General features: G+C 47.3%; 1 protein-coding gene across 9 annotated transcripts in view; it reads right to left on the reverse strand.

The window, feature by feature from the left end:
* Positions 1-19,908, reverse strand: part of PRKCE (protein kinase C epsilon) — a 631,244-nt gene that overhangs the window by 100,301 nt on the left and 511,035 nt on the right. For 8 of the 9 annotated variants that reach the window (XR_014082521.1, XR_014082522.1, XM_081592037.1 and 5 more), the window contains 3 exons: positions 14,902-15,040; positions 8,592-8,780; positions 4,946-5,092 (listed from right to left, as the gene is read on the reverse strand). Coding sequence is in view for 7 of the 9 variants with exons in the window: in XM_081592037.1 (XP_081448163.1) it covers positions 4,946-5,092; positions 8,592-8,780; positions 14,902-15,040 (475 nt within the window). In the remaining 2 variants the exon portion in view is untranslated. The remainder of the gene's footprint in view (positions 1-4,945; positions 5,093-8,591; positions 8,781-14,901; positions 15,041-19,908) is intronic. The other variant, XM_081592034.1, reaches the window with a different exon arrangement.

A 19,908-nucleotide genomic window follows, 5' to 3' on the forward strand; every position in this document is an offset into this window, starting at 1 on the left:
ATTCCATATTGGAGAGTTTTTCGAGCATCAAAGGTCACAGATCCAGGCTTGCTAGCTCTTCTATTCCCCCACCCACCCACTGCTGTATGCCCTTGGTTGGAAGCAAGCTGCCCTAGAAAAACTGATTTGAGTGCATGATGGCACAAAGTCTCCAGTTCGGTGTTAATGGCACATCGCTTGTACATCAGTAGAGTATGGGAGGAGAAAGGGTGAAAGGGTGGAGAGAAAGGGTGGAGAAAGGGTTTCAGGAGAAAAGGTGGACGGGAGGAGCAGAAAAAGGAAAGTGGAGGAGGGAGGATATACAAGATAAGATAGCTGGGAGGAAAGATGAGAAGGAAAGCTCCACGCAGAAGCAAAGGCCACCGAAAAATGTCCTAGGGTGGGGTCAGCGCAAAGGGGTGAAAACCTGAAGGGAGGAAACCCAGGAAATACTGACAGCTGGTGAGTCAGGGCAGGGTTTAGACAGGGAGGTTCAGGCGCCAGGGAGCAGAAATCTCAGCTCAGCAAACATCTCAGGAAGGCACGGCCTGGAGGGAATAGCAGCCAATCGAAGTATGTGATGGAACCTGACCAGAGGACAAATTCCAGCTACGAATCTGGACAATCTCCCCAGTGATATCTTTAGAGGGGCGAGGCGTCCTGTGGAGGGGATGGAAACCAGTTCTGGAAGCTGTTCTCCTGCCATATCCTCCGCCCTTGTGTGGGTGATCCAGGGACCCTAGCCTCCAGCTGAGCCACCATGGGCAGAGTGCAGTTTGCTACGCCCACCCGTGCGTAGGGGCTCTGTCTGTGTGGGGGAGTGGGGATGGTTAGGAACTCTGGAACACAGGCCACTACATTTTGTCTCTGCATAACTCCTAGACTGGATGACAGGACCTCACCCAATCTGTTTCTCCAGTACCCACTACCAGACAAAACCAATTCCTTCCTGAATCAGACAGGCAGGATGCCTGCCCCTGCCCCACCTCACCCCCCGCCACCTGCCCAGGGGGCTCAGATTCAGTAGGGCCAGCAGAGCAGTGGAAAGCAGCTTTTCAGCAGGCTCCTGGGGACTGGTGGCATCCTGGTGTGACATCAGCAGGGCATGGGCAGGGAGCAGTAGAGCGAGCCCAGAACAGGGGAGCCCCAGAGTTCCCTCTGGAGCCCCAGGCCCTTGACTGAACACCCTGGGGATCTTCAGCCTGATGAGATGGGGAGTCCATGCATAGCTTTCCTTGCTTCTGGAACGCATGCCCAGTGTCTTCTCTAGGCCACCACCAAGGTGCATAGCTGGTGATACTTGATCACAGACTTGTCCCCTCCCTTCTCACAGTGGCTTTTTCCTTTGACTTGGAGTCCGTCTCTAAGATCTGAGAAACTCACGCTGTCCTTCGCTGCTTATGATCCACCACCTTGGCCACTTGTTCCCAATGTCAAACCAGTTTTTCTTCCTCTCTCTGTCAAAACCATTCTTCCGTGGTTCTCTCTGGTGTGTCCTTAAGTTATGTGACACCTGAAGCCCAAGGAGAGCCTGTCCTGTGTTGGAACTCCCTGTCCCATGAACAAAAGATGACATCTATGAGGACACACTTCAGCTTCCCAGGGTCTCTCCAATGACTTCTCATGTATGGCTCTGTCTGTGGGTTATACTGATGCAGCTTTTGGAACACAGAGCCCTGCTCACTGCTGGTATCTGAGCCAGGCAGGCCTCCACACCGCCAGGGAGAATCCTGAGATGGTTAGAGGGGGTGATGGCTTATAAACACCTGTGTGAGTTTCCACACTGGTCCTACTAGGGCTTTCAGAGATGAGATACAGTATATCCATCATCGCAGTGGGCTTTAATTCAACTTAAAACTTGTTTCCATTACACACAGCCCACAGACGACTCAGGATGATGCCATTAACATTTTTCAGAGAAGAGTTTTCAATCAAGGGACAGATTTGGGACACCTTTTCAACCTGCTAACTAGATGAAGACTGTTCTTTCCCGATTTTAATATTTCTCTGGAGAGAAATCTCTTGTCACAAGGATATAACTGTGATCAGAGATCACAGTTGAATATATCTTGAATATAACTTGAATATATCTTGACTACCCTATAGCTGAGAACTTAGTAAGGATCAACATCACTCAGCTCCATATGTGACCAGAAACACCTCTCGTACTATGTAAGTTTCCTTTTTCATCCTTCCTTCAGATGATGTTCTAATTTCTTCCTTCAAACTGAATTCAAACCAACCAAATAAACGCCCTCTCTGCTGACCCTCAACAGTGTTGAGAGTGACTCTGGAAGCCTGTGGGGGGCGAGCAGGAACATGCCCAGAGGATCATTTCCAAGACAATGATGACTCAGTCTTTAGGAATGCTAAACAGTTGTGAACTTGGAGGGAGCTCCTAGATGGCCCCCAGAAGCCTACTTGAGCCCCTCAGCAAAGGAAGCAAGCAGAGTCCTGCCCTGTGGTCTCAGGTCGGGGCTGTCGAGAGGCCCAGGGAAGGGAAGCACCAGGCTCTTGCATTCTACGTGGATAGAAAGAACCCCTGACCTAGGATGGACTTCTACTGCTGATTCCTGGGGAGCCATCACTCCCTGTCCACAGGAGCACCTAGCATCCACACCCCTGGCCAGGGCCAGGGCTACAGCTAGCAGACTGGGTCACGTGCTCAGCCTTCTGGTTCATGCCCCACTCCCCCCGCCCCTTCCTTTGTCTGCATCCTTGCCCATCCTGTGGGCCACAGAAACTGCACATCTGTCCTTCCTGCCCTCCCCTCTCTCTGGCGAAGCCAGGGGCTGCTCCAGGTGTCCCTGCTCTCAGGTGCGCACTTTCACTGCACTCAGAGTTCACACTGGAGGGTGGAAGCCCCAGGAATTGCTGGGGCTTTGGGAAGAGCTCCTGGAGACCAGTGATTCTCGGGGCTTCTTTGGCCATCTCAGAGCAATCGCCTCCACTGGATCTGAGCGACAATTGGCCACCAGACCACTCCAGAGAAAGACTCTGCTCCATGAATTCATCCTTTAAAGCTTCCTTGTGCCTTTTACCACAAAGAGCTTCCTGAATTCCGCGCTTCCCTGTGGGCTCTCCGCAAAGACTCCCTGCCTGCCTCTGCCCCATCCAGACCCCCGTTCCTTTCACACCCCTTGCTGATGACGGTCCCCTGGGGCTTGTCCCCTCCAGCCTGCACCCCAAGGAGGGGCTGCTCCTCCAGCCCTGCCCCTTTGCAAGACTAGCATCAAGTCCTTTTGTTGACCTGGCCTCTAGATTGGAGTTCAAGTCATTCTGCAGACCTGTGCTGGCTGACTGGGCCCTGTGCTTATCCTGGGTTCCTCTTTGTTAGGCCTAGATTCCTTACTCAGGTCTATTTCCCAATTTTCTTTCAGTTTGATCAACTTAGATTAAACCTAAAATAAGTTTCTCCTCCTCTGCCTGGCCTCTGGTCTCCTGACCCCCTCATTTTGTCTGGGGAAACTTGTCAGTTCATCTTGTCCTAAAAGACCTCCTGTAGAGACCCTAGGGATGGGGTGGGGCAGCCTTTAGGCAGGCTAGCATGTGCCATAAGCCCTGTTCCGAGCTCACATCACAGGCTTAGAACGGCAGGCCCCAGAGCTGTGGGTGATGTTAACAAAGAAAGAAGATAACCCTGAACTTAGCCTGTTCCAAGCTGTGTGTCAGCCAGAGAAAATCATAAAAACTCAAGAAGGAAGCAAACAAAGAATGGTGATGGGACTATGTCCAGGGACCATCCACCTGAATGCTCTGGTCTGGCTGAGGCCTGGATCACACCCTTCAGCTGAGTCTTACCCCCGACATGAAATATTTCTAAGATCCCCACACTGTCAACCATTGCCCCCCAGAAAACCTCCTGAAATATAGTAGATTTCCTCCCTGATGATTCCCAAGGCACAGGAGGGTCTTTTTTATACTTGGAAATGATGGAGAAGGAGTCCTCTGACAGAATGTGGGGTGAGTGAAGGCTGACTGGATAATCACAAGTCTTCACTGCCCGAGATCCCAGCCCCACCACTCTGGGGCTTTGCCCTGTAACTTCATTACACAGCCCCCTTCACTCCTGGGACACTAGCCAGCTGGTTACCCAAAGTTTTATCTAAATGATTGCTTCATCAGGCTAGGATGCAAAAGAACTAAGAGTTTCCCCTTACACACACACACACACACACATGGATATGTGTGCATGCACATGCACATGCATGCTTACACACACCCACTCTCTAACTTTAAGGAAAGCACCTCTGACCCTTTTCCCTTCCAGAGGCAGGTCACTGCCACAATGTGGTCTCTGCTCTCTGAGTCAAGCCTGGACTCGACAGGCCTATTCCTCTTTCTAACATCTGAGCTTCAAACACAATGATTGCACCTTCCTCTGACTGGCACGGTCACAACAGGCGAAAGGACCTGGAAGAAGTGTGTGCTGAGGCTGGAGAGAAGGCAGAAGGGAGAGTGGGTCAAAGAAGGCAGAGACGCAGTCTAAAGAAATGGCATCTCACAAAGCTGGGCTCCACGGGTCGCTCTGGGGACAGTCCTCCTCAAATGTCCACCTCTGAGTCTCAGCCTCAGGCTCTGTGCTAGCTCCAAAGAATGACTGCGACTATCACTGAGTTAATACTTTTCTTTAAATTGACTCATTAAAAAAAAGTTTATTTATAAAGAAATTTGTATCTCTACCACACATAGAAAACCAGTATCGCCTACAATTTTGGTCAAGATAAATAAAATTTGATTGAAGTACAAAAGGTTCCTCTGTGTCCCATGTAAGTCATCATCTTGGTTACAGCTATTGGTTATGTATCTTTGACAGTAAGCCCCCAGGGTCGACGAGACTCTTTTAGGGTGCTTCTTGGCGACCTTCTGCCCTTGTCATCTTGGTTGTGAAATGTGCCCAGACCCTCATCTCTGTGCACGGATGCCAGACCCACCCTCGGTGTGTACAAGCTACAGGCCTACTTACAATGCGAGGTTTGAAGGGCGGCTTGATCTTCTTCTGCTCCAGGAGCAGCCAGTCAATCTCTTTGAAGAATGGGTGCTGCTTGATGGCGTCCTCACCGTTCTGCGCCGCCACGCAGCCCAGACGCTTGTGGGGGTTCTTGGTCATGAACTGGGGGGATGAAGACAGAGAATCAGGGACAGAGGCCCGGCAGGCACAGGCACTGAGGGGAAGGTGGAGCTCAGCCAAGGCAGCATCTTTGGTATCACCTCCCAAGCCCACTTTCTATACTTTCAGGAGCTTCACCCCTCAGGGTGCTCTTTCATTCTTATGTAGGACATACTATGCACCAGCCACCGCTCTACACATATCATATACATGTACTGGCTCATTCCATGCAACGCAGCTTTCTGAGGGACTAACATGATCCCTGCTTTATAAGTGAGGTAGTTGAGGCTCAGAGAAGTTAATTAACTTGGCCAAAGTCAAACAGCCAGCGAGGTATCAAGTCAAGATTAGGAACTTAGACTTTTTCTAACCCTCTGGTTTCCCCTCAGATTCTTAAATCTTCTTATTAGGGAGACTGAAGTCTGATAACCTCATACTAAGAGGTCAACAGTCCTTTTGGAGGTAACGAAAGAAGACCAGATATTCATGTTAAGGTTAGTTTTCAGAGGCACCTCTTCCCCTTTCCTTTTCCTGGATGTAAGCCCTCCTACTTAGAGAAATTTTTTTTGAATTTGTAATTGCTAGCACAAAACCCAACGTAGATTAACAGATAAAAAAGAAGAAAAAGAGAGGCTAATTGCTTCTCAATGCTTGTCTGTAAAAACCACATTGATGTGTTTTGTACTTTTTGGCTGGTGTCTTGTGAACTCAGACACCCAAGTGAAATTACTATTCCTACTAAATGAGTCAGTCCTGATGGCAAATGTGAATTTAATTGAGCAGATGTATAAAAATATAACCTTGAAAAAAAAATCAGTACTGGTAGGTGGAAACATTTCTGACAGCCAACCAAAATAAAGGTAGTGGTGTGTGTTTGCATGTGTGTCAGAGGCTGAGTGTCATATCTCATGGGGTGAAGGCTGAGAGTTTAAACAAAGGATCTTAAGACGACAAAATATAAATTAAATTCAGGGGGATAAATCTATAATGATGGCATTTCAGGCTTCAGCAAGGGAGGGTTTCCTGAGCAGCAAGAACTTCCTACTGACTCCTGCCTAGCACTGCTGAAACCAAAGAATCTTACCTGGGCAGAGATAAGAGGGTGAAGGGGTGCTGGGTAGATGCTTCTCGTTTATTTAAATTATAATTTGTCTAAATTTTTTTCTCCATGGTGAGCTCTATAATAGAGGCATCAGTCCTATCTTCCCAGCATCTGGCTCAGTGCCTGGCTCCCACTGTGCACTCAGTACATTGAGATGAGTGAACAACAAACGGGTTGAAGGCTGGGCCTCAGGGCACAGGGCTGAGGAAGGGAGGAAGCAGGACTGCTACTCACTGTTGCACAGGTGGTGCACTGCATAACTCTATGGTGCAAAAGGCTTCTGGAGAGTTCTGCACGTAGGCAGCAGCCCTCAAGAGACACAGCTCAGTGGCCAAAGTCATGGAAAACCTGGCCTGGCCCTAGAATCAAGCGACAATGTGAGGAAGTGAAGTGTTCCAAGGCCAAGGGAGTAGAAGACTTCTCCTTGCTTCCTCAGCTCTTCCTGTCCTCCCACTTCTGGGAGGGGAAGTATCAGGGCCGTGGATAAACACACAGGTCTTAGCATCTCAGGAAGCTGACCGCGAGCCAGAGTCTCGTCTTTTCCCAGACATTTCGCCCTCACCAACCAGCTGACACAGGCACAACCTCTTTCTTCTCAATCCCTGTAGTTTGATGTTCCCTCTGTTTGGACTGCATACTTCTTAGCTGTGGGGGCTGTGCAGTGCAGAGTGTTTAGTTGCATCCCTGGCTTCACCCACTAGATGCCAATAGCACCCCTCCCCTCCAAGTTGAGACAACTAAAACATCTCCAGATATTGCCAGATGTCTCTGGGGGATGATGGAAGTGTTGGGGGCAGGGAGGGGAAAGGGCAAAATCATCCCTAGGTGAAGACCACTGCTCTGATCATTCATAATGAAACCGCCCATCTAGGGTGCCGGCAGGGTGCTCACTGGAAGGTGTGTCAGGTTGGTGTCTGGGGCCTAGGGTGAGTGATCAGCTCTGCTAGGGGCATCCTAGCTGCTTCAGGTGCTACAGGGTCTTCCTTTGCCAGCACCTGGCATAGTGTCTGGCACATCCAAATGCCCAATAAATAGGTGTTGAATAAACGAATGAGTGAATGAACATATTCTCTTTGCTTCCTTCACTGCTCGTAGCCCAACTGTGACCACCTATAGATGTGTTTTTGAACTTATTTCCCACCTTCTCCTGCTGGATCACAGGCTCCACAAGGCAAGAATGACGGCTGTTACACTCACCCAGCATCTAGCATAATGCTAGAGGAAAACACTGCACAATGCATATAGGAAAACACTCAACAGATAGTTGTTCATTGAATCAAGGAATTGGAGGGGGGGAGAGGAAGAGAAATAGATGTGGGAGGGAGGGAAGGAAGGAAGATGAGAGAAAGAAGGGAAGAGGAAGGAAAAAATGAACTGCAGAAAGAAGCAACATGTTCTGATGTAGCATTTTCCAAAACATGGAATGAGTCCCCTCCAGATACCTGTGAAATGATTTTAGGCCTTTCTACTATTTTTATAGGATGATTTATGTTAATCAATTGTGGCAAGTGATACTGATTTTCCATTTATGATAGTGATATAATATTTCTGTATATATACAATTAGGTAAATATTGGGACTTGACTTGGAAAACAAGAAAAATAAATCATGCTAGAGCAGGTATTTTGATATGGCAAATTTTGGGACTGTGGCATGCTGACTCTGAACTTTGGGGCGTTCTGATGGGTGAGAGGAGTCAGGAACAGAAGTCAGGGTTCCTGGGCTGTCATGGCCTCAACCCAGTGGGGTGACCCTCCCCAGGTAAACTGGTCTGTTTACATTCCCTGCACCTCACCTCCCCCAGCATTCCCAGGGGGACAGATAACTTCATTTACTTGCCATAGTACAAATGTCTCAATGTTGTAGCAATGGTTGTACTGGGCAAGTACTAAGCGTTGTCATCTGTAAGGGACTATTACATCTGAATCCATTATAGTCACAGGGATCTTGAGAAGACACATCTTTTCTGATCAGTGTCACTGTCGTCGACACAGGTATACAGTGTCTCCCCCTCCCCACCTTTCTCTCTTCCCCATCACAAGCCCCAGAGGTAGACAGGCATAGGTGGCATATCAGGAAAGGGGGTACTGCCCCCAGAATGTGAGCAGTAGGGGTGACCTCAGCACCACCGGGGTTAGTTCTCCCCCTCTGCAGCTCTGCAGGACACACAAGTGCACAGAGCTTTCCTCTGGGAATGCAGATGTGGTGTCCTTTTACCACAAGAAGAGCAATCTGCCCCAGGCTCGACTTCTCAGCAGCAGCCCCCGTAGTGGACCTGAACTCCCAGTGGTGACTGCCCTCCACCCCTTCTGTTGAGCAGTGAGCAGAGGTGGGATGGGGAAAGGGGCGGTGGAGGGGAAGGCCAGGGGAGCAGAAAGAAGACAGGCGCCGATGACTCACAGCTTTCAGGATGCTGACCGCCTCCTTACTGAGCCAGACAGGGTAGAGCACGTCGTCGTGGAGGATGGACTCAAACAAATCGTCCTCGTTGTCAGCCTCGAAGGGGGGCTGCCCAGCCATCATCTCGTACATCAGTACCCCCAGGGCCCACCAGTCCACTGAGGGGCCGTACTCCAACTCCTGCAGGATCTGTTCGGGAGATGGGCAACATCAGGGCCCCCCTGCAGGCTGCCCCTCGAGGCCACGCCTGTGCCACCAGCAGCCTTGCAAAGACCTGGGTTTCTATTTCCAGCTTGTTCCTCCATAGAGTAGGGCTGCCTTATAAAAATTTGGGTCCTAAATCAGCTAGGTGAGTGAAAATTGAGTTTAGGAGGCACAGTGTAGGGGCCAGCTTTCCAGAGTCAACACCCACAGTCTGCCTTCCAGTGGGAACAAATTGCTGCTTCTTTGCTTGAGTACTAGATGAAGTTCCTGACTTGCATGGATGGCCATGAGAAAAAATTGTGCACATTCTCTACACTAAAATCACAGTGAGGAAGTGCAGCAAATTCAGGTCTCCCCTCACTAAAGGAGGGTGATCAGAATCTCAGTCCTCTTTAGATAGTGACAACGCTGAATTCACAGAGCCCTAGGCTCTTGGAGAAGAAACTACAGTTAATAAATCTCCCCACCCATTTGTGTTCTAATCATAAAGGACCACTATGCTCTTGCATATTCTGAGAAAAGACGCATTTCTATTATTCCTCATGACTTTCCTAAGGCCTGCTGACGAATCCTCATTTTCCTTCCTTTATAAAGCCTCAGACCCCCTTAGAAAAAATGATTGAGTGCTATTTTACCGTTATAGCAGCTCTTACATAGTTATTTTCTTTTTCCTAATTTACTGGTGAAAAAAATTAAACATTTAATTAAGTGACTTGAGGAAATAAAGCCAGATTTATGCACTTGTTCCAATCTTACTTCAGATTTGACTAACTTCAAAGTTTATGTTTTACCCATTACTAAATATTGTTAAACATGAATTAGCTCACAATTTTGTGCTCAAACATAAAATAAACTCCATCAATTTCTTACCATATTATTATCACTTATAGCTTGTTTGTTTCACACTGAGAAAACTAAAGAGGTATAGATTTTAATTAGCTTAACATGTGGGTTTGTTTTGTCAGGGATCCTTGCATATTGAGTGGACTCCTTCCTTTTTATTTCAGGCATTCCATAAAATTCTCCCTATTCCAAGAGCCCAAATCAAATCCTCTCCTTGGTTGTCTGGTGCATTTTGTCTTTGCATTTGTCTTTGACAAATCCTCCAAATGAGGATTTGTCACTTCTCTAATCTATGTTCTCTTTGCCTCTTTCTCCAAGTATATGGAGTCAGAGTCACTCAGGTTACATGCGCTTAGTACATGATGCTGAAGACATGCCGACATCAGCTTCCTGCAGAATGGTGTGTGAGGACTGAAGTTTTACAAATGGAATCAGAATGTCAGTGCAGGAGAGGAACTCCGAGTCGAGAAGCTGCAGAACTTTTGGAAAAGCAAGTAACTTCCCCCTCCTAATTTTTCTGCAGTGCTGGCCAGGTGCTAGAGATAGAAGATCAACCAGGAGGTATCTAATTTCACCCCAAGTTTGGCATTACATTTCTGGGTGATCTCAAGCCAGACAATTGACTTCCTCATTTATCAGATGAGGCTCAGATCCTCAGCTTAACCTCACTAGATTAATTAAGATGGAAGTTTCCGAAAGCCTACGGCAAATACAAAGCTCTATATAATTGGAAGGTGGTACTAAATCTAATTTTACTTCTACAAGGTTTCATCTCCATGTGTGTATAGTATGCAGCAGGTCAGTGATGTGTAGTTGGCTCAAGGCAGAAAGAATGCTTGGTTGTCCCCACTGCTAAGGAAGTGATGTTCCCACCCCACAGTGATGTTTTCTTCTTATCAGTCAGCAGGACCAGGCGTGGTGCTGCCCAGAGACAGCAGGGCAGGTGAGAAGTCATCTCTGATTGCTCAGTGCTATCATTTTTATAAAGAATTCCAAAAAGTGAAGGGAGGAGAAGCACGACTGGAGTGCACACCCTCAAAGGGGGTATATTCTGAAGACACCTCCCCAAATGGCAACGGTCACTCCAGCCTGCAGGTCACCCCAGGCAGGTAACTTCTCAGGTCACCTATTTCAGAATGAAGCAAGCTCCAGTTCAGTTCTCAGATTAGCAGACAGAAGACGAGGTTGAACTCAGGTATTTGGGCTGTCTGGGGTCTGCTCAAAATGCCCTTCTCAAGGTTGCAGATTGCTTGGGATTAAATCAAAAGGTGGGAGAAGGATTTTGACAACAGTAAAAAAAAAAAAAAAAACCACACACATTTTAGGACTCTTTAGAACATAGTAAGAAAAGGAATGTGAGCAAATGCAGCCAACTTTAAATTATTTGGGGCTGGTAATCTGCTTGGTTAGGACCTTTGGTCTCTTAGTCCAGTGGTCAGTACATGGTATCTGAAAGGTCAAAGCTATAGGCTCCACTGAGAAGCCAGTAAAGCTGCTCAGTGCCAAAGCCAAAGTGTGAGCCTCCCTCAACCTTGAAAGACCCAGAGCCCCAGCCTGGCTCACTGTGGTACCACCTTCAAGGTCATGGTTATTACCCAAAGCTTTCCTCCAAAAAGATTTCCTGGATTTCTCCAACCTTTCTCCTAGTCTCTGGCATCCTAAGACCCCTGGCCTTAAGATTTGACAGGCACTCTCCACATACTGTCATGATTTTAGCTAGTTTTTTCATGGTCAACTGTCTCCCCAGGGCATCCATAAGCCACCAGAAGATAGGGGCTTAAGCAGTTTTCTGGATCTACTCATGACTAGCCTGTTTCCAACACTCAGGGAGACTGGCTGCCAGATGTGTCCACTGTGTGTATCTTCCAGGGCATGCTCCCTTCTCTCCTGGGCTCTGGGGACCCTGGTGCTAAGGTAGCCACCCCCTAACCTCAGGGCAGGGCTGGTACAGCTGGGTTCTGTGCTTTCTTGGTGTGGGGGGGAGGTAGCTTCCAGGTGACCCCGTATGTGCTCAGACAGGATGGTGCTAGGGAAACCACCAGAGCAGCACTGACCACCTTTCCCCAGGCCCCTCCAGAGGCTTCCTGTTTGGGGTTGCATCTTTAATAAACTCCTCCTCAGGTTCAACCCTAATTATTTGCTTCCAAATCAGCTTGTCATGGATGGAGTTGGTGAGAAGGCAAGTCTTCGCATGCCATGGGAGGGTACCTGGCATGGCAGCCAACCCCTAGACGGGTGAGAGCTGGGGAAAAAGAGCAGGCATTGGGCCTAATGACACCAGGCACTTCCCAGGGCTGGCCACCACTGCCCGGGGAGCGGGTGAGGAGATAGGGGAGGGGTTGCCATGGAGGTCAGCCAAAGGCGTGTGGTGGAAAGAGAAGCCTCAGGGCAGAGTCAGTGTCTCAGAAAGTGTCTTTGGTTTTAGGCTTGGCCAGGCACCTCACAACCCCTCCTATTTGGATACAGGCTTATGCTTTCTGAAGCATTTCCATGCTCTAATCGCATTAGATTCTCAAAACGCTTGATGAGGTGGCTAGGGCAGGAATTATCATTCCCATTTGAAAGATGAGGAATCTGAGGGTCAAAAACATTTTGTGACTTAGTAAAGGTCACATGGGGGCATTAGTGGTTAAGTCCAGCCTGGATTCTCAACTCTTAGGACTGTGCTTTGCCCACCCCACTGAGTGACCCAACAACCATGATGATTGTGATGGAGCCACTGTTGACCCAATACTTACTGTGGTCTGGGCACTGGGCTAAATGCCTTAGTGGCATAATTTCATTTAACCTTCTCAGTGACCCTTTGATAAAGGTAGCAGTACCCTTATCAGCTATAATTTGCCTACAGTGAGACTAGGAATCATTTGGCATTTCACATGGAGTGGTGATGCTGTATAGCTGACACAAGTGTAGAACAAGAAGGAACAGTGTCTGGGTCCCACCATAAAACAGCAACCAGAGTTATCCATTGTGAGTTTTGCCAATGGATTGCCTTTCATGAAAGTTGTGTGGGTGTTCTGTTCATCGTAAAGTGAATGTTTGTCTTGGGCTGGGTCGTTGAATACTATACTAGGCTGTCAACCCTTTGACTCTGACATCAATTCACAGAGGGCCTAGAACCAACCATTCTGATGATAAAGAGTGAATGAGGAAGGTGGTGGAAAAACAGGTCTCAGCTGAGAGCCCTTGCTTTCAATTTCTCCTTGAAGGTTAAACTCTTAATGTTTCTGCTACAAGAACTTACTAGTAGAGGCAGTCTGAAATCTCTACTCTTCAGATCTTTTAGAAGATAGTGGATCCAGTGAGACTTTACCTATTACCACCCTCACTCTGTGAACCTCCTCAGGCCTCCCTGTGTCTTATCTGGGCTGTAAAAAACTCTCAACCAATCTTCTCTGACCCTCTGGCTTCTGATCCACATTCCTGTTGCCTGTCTTCTTTCTGGGACAGGTCTGATGATGATCCTCCCTCCACTGGGAAACCTTCAGTGGATCCACAGATCCTATAGAATGAAGGCCACTTTCCTTGGTCCTTTTTCTTAATCTTGTTCATTACCAAGAGCACTAAGAAATCCTCTGTTCTGGCCATACTATCTTCTTTTCTAAAAAAGGCCAAGAATGTTCTCATCCCCCAACAAGGCTTTGCTCATGTTGGAGTATTACAAGTTCTTATTTATTTATTTATTCATTCAACAAACCATTACTAACAGACTGATTTGTGTGCCAGAGTCTGGGAGTATCCAGATTAGAAACAAAGCCTCTGCCTTAAAGGATTCAGAGTCCAGGGATACTGAATCTCCTCCCCTGCCCCACACCCACTCCAATCCTTCCTGTTGTTTTTGGGAATGCCCCCCACTGCATGCCACCAAAGGAAATCCTGCTGACTCTCTGCAACTCAATTCATCTACCAGGTGCCCTAAGAAACCTTCCCTGAGTCCTGAGGTTACCATCTTGTGTACCTATTTATTCTGCTTAACTAGCTGTTTGCTTAACTAGCTGTCACTCTCTCAAGACACAAAGACCTTTTAGGAGAGCCACCAGGGTCTCAGTAATTCTTCATCCTCACATCACTTTGTGTCTAGCAGGTGCTCAAACAGTGCCTACTGGAAGGAAATGAAATCTGGCTGTGCTAATTCCTACTCACCAGGGACAATGCTTAAAGGGGACTAGTACTTCCTTCTTATCTCACATGTTTCAGAACACTTGAGACCATTTTTATTAAGTATCTGTGACAGACTATGCCTTAAATCTGAATCATTCCACACTAGATATCTCTCAGTCTGGGCAGACTGACCTGGAGAAAACTCAGGGCAAAGAAAACACATTATGATGAACAAAATATCTAAGCAACTTTCATAAAAGGCAACCCATTGATGAGGCTCACAGTGAACATCTCTGATCTCCATTAAAACGAGGCTCAGATGCTCTTCTCTTCCTGCTCAACCTTGTGTGCCTGCTACGCAGAAACCATGATACATTAGAAATGGCAGCTAATTTTTGGTCTTACTGTAGGCAATTAAAGCTGTATCGCTAAACTCTGCCTTTATCAATGGTGCTCCTTTATTCTGGTTACTAAAAAGTGAAAACAGGGCTTTCCTGGTGGATCAGTGGTAAAGAATCCTATAAATGCAGGAGACACAGGTTAAGTCCCTGACTGGGGAGGATCCCACATGCCATGAAGCAACTAAGCTTCTGTGCCACAACTATTGAGCCTGTGCTCTAGAGCCCAGGAACTGCAACTACTGAAGCCCACGTGCCCCAGAACCTGTGCTCAGTGATGAAGAAGCCATCACAATGAGGGGGCACGCATCACAACTAGAGAGAGCCCCTGCTCCCTGCAACTAGAGAAAAGCCTTTGCAGCCGCCAAGATCCAGGACAGCAAAAATAAATACATAATTAAAAAATAAAACACAGTACTATCTTAAGAAAAGTAAAAACAATAACACAAGTCAACAAACATTGCTTGGTCCTGTCTTCGTGATGACTCTGGACTGGGATGAGATGGGATGCTCAGTGAGGGCCTGGCCAGCTCCAGGGAATGGCCTGTTACTCTCAGTTCACCGTTCTCTCCTCATCACCACCAGTTCCTTATGGAGAAATCAGTATGCCTTTTACCTTTCCTTTTTTCCTTCCTCCCTGGAATTTATCCTGGTTTTCCAGAGCCTTCACCCAGCACTGCTAGATGACCCCAACACATAAGGATGAACTCAAGCCTCAGCCCTGGCAAGTGGCAGGAGGTAGCCCCTTATCTTCATGGTCTTACCTCGGGAGCGATGTAGTCGGGTGTCCCGCAGAAAGTGGTGGTTGTCACACCGTTCAGAATCCCTTCCTTGCACATCCCAAAGTCAGCCAGCTTGCAATGACCTTCTGCATCCAGAAGGATGTTGTCCAGTTTCAAATCCCTATAAGACAGGACAGAACCACATGATTAATGCTTCACTTATCCCAATATGACCTTTCTAGTTGGAGAGATATGCACATCTCATGGAAATCTGCTACAAAAAGGGAAGTCTTCAAGGAGGCTTTACCTGCCAACAACTGATCACAACCCAGATGGCCATCCCACCAAAGATGCCCCCCATTCACTCCGACATGAGGGAGGAATTTCTGTAACCTCAGGAATGTCTAAACCCTGCTTTGGTTTAAAAAAGTTAGCAGCTATTCATTGAAGCCCTACTATATGTGAATTTGTATTATTCAGATCATGAGTTAATCATAGGAATCAGCTGGAAGGACAAGACTGACATATCGGAAGCAGACAAAACACATAAGAACCAAGTGCTACTTTACAAGGCACTATGTGAGCTGTTGTTTTCAGTGGGGAGATCATTGTTGTTTTCAGTAGGTAGGGAGGGCTTCCAGGAAACTGACTCTCAAGAGAAAGGATAGAACATGAAGAGAAAAGGTGGGAGGGAGGGGAAGGCCAACACGATAGATGCAAAAGGCAATGAAGAGACCAGAGAACTGGGTCCCAGGATATAGTGAGGCAGGACAGGCATGTTGAAAACAACCATGAGGAGCCTAGAACACCAGGAAGAAGGAAGTTGAAATTCATGCTGAGGGGCTGAGGATAACTGAAGCCCAGCCTGCACAAGCAGGAAGCATTTGCAAGATCAGTCTCCTGGGGGCAAGTAGGCCAAGAGGGGGAAGGGTCTAAAGTGCAGGAAAGAAGGCACACTAGCTGCAATTCCCAGGACCCATAAAGCTGGGTGGTTCTCAGACCTCAGCCAGTGAGGCTCCCACATGGCCAGTTCTACAGTTTGGGGTTCCACGTAAGATCTCACATATAATCTAGGATTCTGGATGATAATTCCCCTACCAGGCAAGTCTGCAAATTCTAAACCCGTCTCAGAGAAAGATCCAGATGGAGGTCCTCACCCTGGGTCTCTCTCAGCAGTCACTCTGGGGTGGGGGTGGGGGGTCTTACAAAGACAGCTGATTCCACAGCACACAGAGCAAGAGGGACCTTTCTCACAGGCCTGCTGGCGTCTGGACTTGAACTCCAGCCACCGTCAGGAATCCAGGCCTGAGTGCAAAGGTGCAGCAGGAAGCACTCTAAGGCTGGCCTGTCTTGCACCCGTGGCCCCATTTCCTCGTACAGCTGGGACTTCTTGAGAAAAAAGAAAGCACATAAAATGTGCTGCTCTAAGCAAATGCCTGGGAACTACAGAAAGAAGAGTGCATCTGATCAGCTGAGCCCCTGGGACCAGGGCTCACCAAGTCCCCTCCCTGGCCACTGTGTGTGGTCAAGGCTGGGTTCTAGCTGGGGCGATGGGGGTGGGAAACAGCGAGAGGAACACGACTTGGGCTCAGGTAGCCTGGGTGACAATCACTACAGGGGTTAGGTCCTGTGCAGGCCTGTAACCTCATGTGCTGGTGGGAAGGACTACTGTGATGAGTGTGTCAAAGTAGCCCATCTTTAACACCTTTACACACGAGGCAATGGAGAGGGAGCTGGGAATCCTGCAAACATGCAAGTGGCTGAGGCTGACCCATGTCCCCACCAAGTTAGGACCCCTACTTGCTCTCTAGACTGGAGCTGCCTTTCCAAGACCCACCCCTGCCCACCATGATCACCACGGCAACACTCAGGCTACTAATAACCACAGCCTGAGGGAAGTGCACCTGGGCATCGGCGTTTGTATTCTGAACAACCGACAGTTAGGAAGAGCACTCTCTGCATGACAGTGGCAGAAACTAGCCAAGGGAAGACAGAGGAGGTAAGTGATTTCTGTAAGGTGACAGGGTGCTGATGGAACTAGAACCTGAAGCTGGGCACCACTGCCTCTGGGTACGACACTCCCCCACCATCCGGCCTTCTCAGTGACAGACTTGCAATGCCAGCGACCAACCCCAAATTTAAAAGGAACCCCGCATGCTTTTGCTCAAAGCACTCTCTTTGAAAATGTTTGTTATGTCACAGGAAAAGACTCGTTTGCTTCTGTGTGAATGGAATAGATTCAGTAGATTCTGAGCCAGCCTGAACCTTGCCCTCATTCTGAAAATTACGACTCAGCATTTCCGGTCCATCAAGCTCAGCCTTTCCTTCTGCTTGGGGCTCCTACTCAGAGGAAGAAAAGGTGAACTTTCAGTTCCTCCTTGTCTCCCACTCTTCTCTGCCCGCCCTTGCCCTGGCCCAGGTGCCCACCTTCCCTGGGCTCTCTGCCCCTCTGCTTCCGGGAGAGAGAAGCCACTCCTGATGAAGGCCAGGGTGGCCACCAGAGTGGAGCACATTTTGCTGGCGGCAGCCCCTCTGCTGTGGCAAAGGGAGGCCCCAGGCCAAAGCATTTCTTCCTGCTGTCTTGTCACTGGTGCCTGACATATTCCTCAGATTCCCCCTCCACCGTCTATATTTATCTAAACTTCAACTCCTCACATGAAACCAAGTCCCAGGGAAGACTTCATGATTTATGTTCCTTTCCTTTGTAACAGGAAAGATTAGCATAGCTTGAAAGACCCCTGGGTGCCTGAAAGGCCCTTAGTGGAACTCTATTTCTCTGGGGGGTCTTCTAGTCCCATTAAAAAGAAAAATATCACAGGGACCAAACATGTCCTGTCTCAGACTGAGTTCCCAGGTGGGGTTTCAGGGGATGGCAGTGCTCAGGAAAGCCCAGGGCCAGGGTTGCTCAGGTGGAGAAAGAGAGGGGAGGGGAGGGGATGAAGGCTGCTGGGGGAAGGGGGTGGCCTTGAAATTCTGCTTGCTGCACATCCGGCTGAAGACTGTGGTCCCCTCATGGTCTCCCTTCCTGCTCCAACCAGCATTGCTGTTCCAGAATCCCTGCCTTTCTACTTGCTCTTCCTGCCCCAGGATTTCTCTACTTTGGGCTTCTAGTGATGCCTTTTTCTAGGGATCCCTAAGCTTCCCCGAGTAGCAGGGTCAGAAACAGTCCTTTCCCAGCCTTGCCTTCTCTGCAGTCCAGCTTGCAGGGCAGAGTGACTGGACTTCTCCTTTTGAGAGAAATTTCCCCTGGCCCTTGGGTCATGGCTAAGCAAGGAGTAGGTACTTGCCTAACTTGTGGACTGACAGCTTTGCAAAGAGGGGCTCCTGCCTAGACATCAATCCTCTATTCAATCCTCAAATACAAGGTCAGGGCACTTTTGAGGACAAGAACATTGTTTAAGGAGTTGTTGTTCAGTTGCTAAGTCATGTCTAGCTCTTTGCCACCCTAGGTACTGCAGCATGCCAGGCCTCCCTTTTTCTCACTATCTCCCGGAGTTTGCCCAGGTTCATGTCCATTGAATTGGTGATGTCATCCAACCATCTAATTTTTTGTCACCCTCTCCTCCTTCTGCCTTCAATCTTTCCCAGAATCAGGGTCTTTTTCAATGAGTCAGCTCTTTGCTTCAAGTGACCAAAGTATTGGAGCTTCAGCATCAGTCCTTCCAATGAGTATTCAGGGTTGATTTCCTTTAGGATTGACTGGTTTGATCTCCTTGCAGTCTAAGGGACTCTCAAGAGTCTTCTCCAACACCACAGTTCAAAATCATTGATCCTTTGGTTTAAGGGGTAGGTTTTTTTTTTTCTTTTTTTTTAATAATGGAAACAAATACGGCAACATCCCTTTCCCTATATATGAGCCAATGTGACTGGCCTTTATTAAGCTGATCTATTAATAGTTTCACTCAATCTTTTTCAATAGGTAATACATTCATGTGTTCATAAAACTCAAAGTGTAAAGGGCATACAGGAGATATTCTCCCCTCTGCCTCTGTCCCTTCCCCGCTACAGGCAATTGCTTTTAACTTATTCCTTGTGCATCCTCTTGGTCACACTTTAGACGTAAATAAGAAAATGTCAGTACACATTTATTTCTTCCCTTTAACTAACTGGGAGCTTGTTATATGCACTCACTTGTACCTTGTATCTTTTACTTATTTACTGGATATATTGGAAATCTTTCTGTCTTGGTACATGAAGAGCCTCCAAATTCTTCTCTATGGCTGCATAATACTCCATCATATTTTTGGGGGGCCTGTTTAAGATGCTTCTAATATTGTGCTATCATAAATAGTGCTGCTGTGACTTAGCTTGTACATATGAAATCTTTACATATATGAAGGTAATTGTGCATATATCCTAGAAATCTGACTCTAATAGTACAAAAATGTAGATTTTGATGAATGTTGTCAAACTGCTCTCTTTACAGGTTGAACAATTTATACTTTCAGAAGCGTAGGTGATAGTTCCTGCTTGCTACCCTGGTGTGTTATCAGGTTTCTGGTAGTCTGATAGGTAAAAACAGTACTTCAGTATACATCCTTAGATTTCTCTGTAAGTTAGAGCAATTTTTCTATATTTAAAAGTGATCTGTATTTTTTTTTCCTCTGTGAATTGTCTGTTACCCATTTTCCTTTTGTGGTGTTTGTTTTTTTGTTGATGTCAGGAGTTCTTTCTATATTAGGAAACAACCTTTGTGTGGGCTAAGAACTGCAAATGCTTGTCCCAGTTTACTCTTTGACTTTGACATTGCTTATGCCAGTTCTTGCCAGGCCAATATTATTTTTGATGTAAGTGAATTGATGTTTAATTTTATAGGTTTTAGAGTTTATGTTTTCATTTGAAAGGCTTTGTTCTACCTATTTCAAAGTTATAAAAGCATTTTCCCAAGGTTTTTCACTAGTACTTTTATGCTTTCATTATGTAAAGATAAGTCCTTGATATGCTTGGAATTTATCTTGATAAAAGGTGGGAAGTATAGATCCAACTTTGTTTTCAGAATTCTAGTAAAGTGTCCCAATCCCGTATGTTAAATAGTTCATCTTTTCCTCA

The sequence above is a fragment of the Giraffa tippelskirchi genome, chromosome 4, assembly GCF_054371585.1.
Source record: "Giraffa tippelskirchi isolate mGirTip1 chromosome 4, T2T-mGirTip1v1.2.pri, whole genome shotgun sequence".
NCBI lineage: Eukaryota > Metazoa > Chordata > Mammalia > Artiodactyla > Giraffidae > Giraffa > Giraffa tippelskirchi.